This window comes from Limulus polyphemus, unplaced genomic scaffold (assembly GCF_000517525.1).
Source record: "Limulus polyphemus unplaced genomic scaffold, Limulus_polyphemus-2.1.2 Scaffold9229, whole genome shotgun sequence".
Classification (NCBI taxonomy): Eukaryota; Metazoa; Arthropoda; class Merostomata; order Xiphosura; family Limulidae; genus Limulus; species Limulus polyphemus.
In genome coordinates, this window is record NW_013674839.1 from 19165 (window position 1) to 24803 (window position 5639).

The following is a 5639-nucleotide window of genomic DNA, read 5'->3' on the forward strand; positions in this document are numbered from 1 at the left end:
TGAATGTAACATTATTATATAAAAGTTATTACTTGTCAGGTTAATTAACCAGTGAGTGTAATATCATTATATATATAAGTTATTACTTGTGAGGTTAACCACCCAGTGAATGTAACGTCATTATATAAAAGTTATTACTTGTCAGGTTAACCAACCAGTAAATGCAACATTGTTAAATGTAAGTTATTACTTGTCAGGTTAATTAACCAGTGAGTGTAATATCATTATATATATAAGTTATTACTTGTTATGTTAACCAGCCAATCAGTGTAACTTCATTTAATCAATGTTAATAGTTAAATAACCAATCAGTATAACCAATCCTGTGTTATGACTACAACATTTAATGACGACAAATTTCCTGTTTTTTAAACATGCTAATTTTTATTGTGTTAAGTTAAAATATATTTCGACTTTTGTAAACCGTTGAATTTATACTATATTATTGACTTTTCCAAGATCAAAGTTCAGTCTTCTTTTCTACAATGATTGAACTTCAAGTGGTTTCATTAAGTCACAGCGGGGGTTGAGAGAGCAATGTTTCTTCCCAGTATGTCCACTGTAAAAAGTAATGGTACGACCTCCGATGATCGTTTGTCTGTTCAGAACAATCAAAAACACTTGCTGAAACCCACTCAGAGAGACGAGGAAGAATTAGAAGTTTTGGAAAATGGTGTCCCTGCAACTCCATCTTTGCGAAGCAGTGTTTGCTCAGAAATTGTGCGGATTGAACAGATGGCGGAGGAAGATAAGAAGAATGTTGGAAGATTTGTAAGGAGGCTCCAGGTAAGTAGCAATCTGTGGCGGATCTAAGTATTGAATTATACATGTAGTAATTAATTCAGTAGTTCGTATAAACAACATAAAACTAATGCCAATAGGTCAGAAGCAAAAACAAGTACACTAAATACTAAATCAAACTATTTTTGTCTTGAATTTATTTTATGAGCCCACACGTTTTCCTAACATCGTGAATATAAATACGATGTTGTACACTGGATGTATTAAAGCGTTAGGCTTAACCAAGACAAACTTGGTCAGATTATAATTCCAGTCTTCCAGAAATAAAAGTATTAGGGTTAAGGTAGACATTCTTAGGTGAGTCTCCCGTATGATGGATGTTGGGGTTAAGGGAACTGCATATTTATAGGTGAGATTCCCGTATAAAGAATGTTAGGATTAAGGTAAACTAAGATTCTGAGGTGAGCGACCCATATAAAAAGTGTTAGGGTTAATAAAACCTAATTTCGTAGTCTTAGAATTCCAGATATAAAAAACATTAGAGTTAAGAGTTTTTTTATTGGGTTTTGCGCAAAACTACTCGAGGGCTATCTACGCTAGTCGTCCCTACTTTAGAAGTAATAGGTTAGAGGGAAGGCAGCTAGTCAAAGCCACTCACCATCTACTCTTAGACTACTCTTTACCAACGAATAGTGGGATTAACTGTCACATTATAACGCCCCCACGGCTGAAATGGTGAACATTTTATGTGACAAGATTTGAATCTGCGACTAGTAGATTTTGAGTTGAGTGTTCTAACCACCAGACCATGAAGGTTAAGAGAAACTACAGATTCTCTGGTGAGTCGTCTCCCAAAAGAAGAGTGTTAGGGTTAAGGGAAATTACAATTTTTTTGGTGAATTTCTCGTACGAGGAGTGTTAGGGTTAAGAAACCTAAATTTGGTAAGGTTTGAATCTCAGGTGCAAAGAAAATTAAACTCTCAGTTATAAAGAGCAGCAGATATAAATACACCAGATTCGGTAAAAACAGATGCTGTTTCTAGATATATATGAAAATAAGTGCTCAGTAATTTCACTGCTTAAGTCCACAATTTTGAAATGATAGACAAAAGAAAGACAGATATTTATTGCTCTCACAATTAGCTTTAAAAGAATTTTCCATAAGCGCGCGCTTTCAGTTACTTAGTAGATCCACCGATGGTCAGGTCCAGCAACGGAAGTAAACCACCGATGGCCAGGTTCAACAACGGAAGTAAACCACCGATGGCCAGGTCTAGCAACGGAAGTAAAATTGTCTCGTAACGAAAGTAATCTTTAAAGAAAAGTCTCAGATTTAATTTAATTTCGGAATCTTCAAGCGGTCTTCGTATAATATGCATTATATATAATATATTAATACAAGACGTTAATTAAACATGATATATTAGTGCAAGACGTTAATTAAACATGATATATTAGTGCAAGACGTTAATTAAACATGATATATTAGTACAAGACGTTAATTAAACATGATATATTAGTACAAGACGTTAATTATACATGATATATTAGTGCAAGACGTTAATTAACATGATATATTAGTACAAGACGTTAATTAAACATGATATATTAGTACAAGACGTTAATTATACATGATATATTAGTACAAGACGTTAATTAAACATGATATATTAGTACAAGACGTTAATTATACATGATATATTAGTACAAGACGTTAATTAAATATTTTCAATGTTTTAGTTTAGATGTTTGCTAGAGGAAGCTGCTAACATGGTGATGACGATAAATTTAGATAGTTTATTAGTCTGAAAAAAATATAGAATTTTCCTGAATGCTAATGATCGAGGTACTTTGAGAAATATCTGGAAACAAGAATGCATTATAAATTTGAGATTCAGTGTGAAGCACTGAGTCACTGTTAAGTTTGTTCCCTGGTTAAGAAGTTATTGAAGTGGTCAGATAAGTAAGTGTTAGGTATCACGTATTTTGAGTTACTCGATTGATCATCCAATAAATTGTACAAGTAAGTTTATTTGTACGTTAGTTCTAGTACTATCAGTGAATAAATTTCTATTGAAAGTCAAAACATTATTTGTGAACTAGGGCCTACAATTGTGTACCGGTGATAGTAGTCTGCAGCAAACGTTAAGAAAGCAAAACTAAGTTATTATCGTCGGGTGGACTTCACATTATTTCCACCAAATAATTTAAAAGAACCTGCACAACGAAAGAACGCATTGGAACAATAAGAGATTGCCAGAATTAACGTCTTATACTAATATATCATGTAGCTTACAAAATTGTTATCGTTATTAAATTTGTTGAATTCACAAAATAGAGCTCCATCTTTCTCAGACAACTTACGATTTTGATCATAAACGTACTGTAGATTTTTCTGTATTGGTTTGTGGTTTAGCTAATCACCAGGCAATTTACCCTGCTACAACAAAAACAGGAAAGATGAGGCCTAAGATAAAAAAGTACTTCTCAGTAATGTACAATGTAACAATTTACCCTGCTACAACAAAAACAGGAAAGATGAGGCCTAAGATAAAAAAGGCGCTTCTCAATAATGTACGATGTAACAATTTAGCCTGCTACAACAAAAACAGGAGAGATGAGGCCTAAGATAATAAAAAAGGCACTTCTCAATAATGTACGATGTAAACGTTTAATAACTATTGACAAATGAACCTACAAGTACAATACACCTAGAGCAGTGAAGATTTAAGAAGACTGCGCGTGCGTACCGAACCGTTATCGTTCATTTTAGTGAGGTGGAGACAGTTTGTTCAACTATGGACATCTATCTTTGGTTTACCGTCTTCCCGTAGTAGAGCAAAGAAACTAAATTAAAAATATATGTATATAAGCATGCGCAGAACGGCTTGTGCCTGCGGGATCTGGTACACTCAGTAGTAGTTTATTTTACCAACGTAAAGAAATTAAAACATTGCTCCAAACGAGACGAATGTGTAATGTTAAAAACCTATTAAATTCTTCACTGATCTCGAAAGTTTCACAAGATCTTTGCGCCAAAACTCAACGAACCCTAACAAATGCTACGATTACTTATCTACTTCTTTTACACATATATTTAGAGTTCCATTTTATACGTTATAGCTGACGCAGTTAAGGAACAAGCTGTTATCTTCTCTACAATGTGCTAGCATATGAGATGTTTATTGTTTACGCTGTCCATCATGGAATATCGACCATGTCGATGAAACGTAACTGATTTCCGTTTATTAGAACTTCACACATTTGTCAGTTTTACAAAGAACTTCAAGCATTTGTCAGTTTTATAGAACTTCAAGCATTTGTCAGTTTTATAAAGAACTTCAAACATCTGTCTGCCCCCCCCCCCAGTGGCACAGCGGCATGTCTGCGGACTTACAACGCTAGAATCCAGGTTTCGACACCCGTGGTGGGCAGAGCACAGATAGCCCATTGTGTAGCTTTGTGCTTAATTACAAACAAACAAACAAAATCAAAAATCTGTCTGTTTTATAGAACTTCACACATTTGTCAGTTTTATAAATAACTTCAAACATTTATCAGCTTTATAAATAACTTCAAACATTTGTCAGTTATATAAATAACTTCAAACATTTGTCAGTTTTATAAAGAACTTCACACATTTGTCAGTTTTATAAAGAAATTGAAACTTTTGTCAGAGCGTTATTGTGAGTTTCACACATTTGTGAGAATTCACATAACTAGCCCTAAAGGGTCGAGAATATATATGAAACTCTCAAACTTACATAAAGTATACATTCTAGCAAACTTCCATTCATCATGTTAATGTTTTAGTGCCAAGGCGCTAAAGTCTTCTTACTGAAAACGTGTGTAAGATGGATAGACTAACTTCAAACATTTGTCAGTTTTATAAAGAACTTCACACATTTGTCAGTTTTATAAAGAACTTCACACATTTGTCAGTTTTATAAAGAACTTCAAACATCTGTCTGTTTATTAGAACTTCACACATTTGTCAGTTTTATAAAGAACTTCACACATTTGTCAGTTTTATAAAGAACTTCAAACATCTGTCTGTTTATTAGAACTTCACACATTTGTCAGTTTTATAAAGAACTTCACACATTTGTCAGTTTTATAAAGAACTTCACACATTTGTCAGTTTTATAAAGAACTTCAAACATCTGTCTTTTATAAAACAGACAAATGTTTGAAGTTCTATAAAACTGACAAATGTGTGAAGTTCTTTATAAAACTGACAAATGTGTGAAGTTATTTATAAAACTGACAAAGTACTTGTTAAATAGAACCTACATGTAAGACTGATGCTGTTTTTACGTAAGGATGAACTTACTGATTTACAAACAAGTTTATGAAACTTACAACAGGTGGTCAAACAATGGGCTTCTGGGAAAAGGCAGCTTAAACAGCCAGATCGTCCAGATTCTTTCCTAGAAAAATTTGCTATGGGTCAGATGACCATTGGTCAAGAAGAAGAAAACAGCACATTCTGGTGTAGAAGGTAATGTAGATATAATTTAACCGCTTTTTAGCCTAGGTTTCATATCTAACCATAATACTAGGTTTCATATATAACCCGTGTATCCCATTAGGATACCATGTTTCATATCTAACCACAATATCAGGTTTCATATATAATCTGTGTATCAGACCATAATACTAGGTTTCATATATAACCCGTGTATCCCATTGGGATACCATGTTTCATATATAACCACAATATTAGATTTCATATATAATCTGTGTATCAGACCATAATATTAGGTTTCATATATAACCCGTGTATCTCATTAGGATACCATGTTTCATATCTAACCACAATATTAGGTTTCATATATAACTCGTGTATCCCATTAGGATATCACGTTTCATATATAACCCGTTTATCCCAACAGGAT

General features: G+C 33.4%; 1 protein-coding gene across 1 annotated transcript; it reads left to right on the forward strand.

Annotated features, from left to right (window-relative positions):
- Positions 1-485: 485 nt before the first annotated feature.
- Positions 486-5242, forward strand: LOC111083355 (the record flags this gene model as incomplete). The annotated part of the gene is made up of 2 exons (XM_022379843.1): positions 486-786; positions 5109-5242. Coding segments are annotated over exons 1-2 (383 nt in total), but the record flags the coding sequence as incomplete, so codon positions are not given.
- Between the last annotated feature and the right edge of the window lie 397 nt (positions 5243-5639).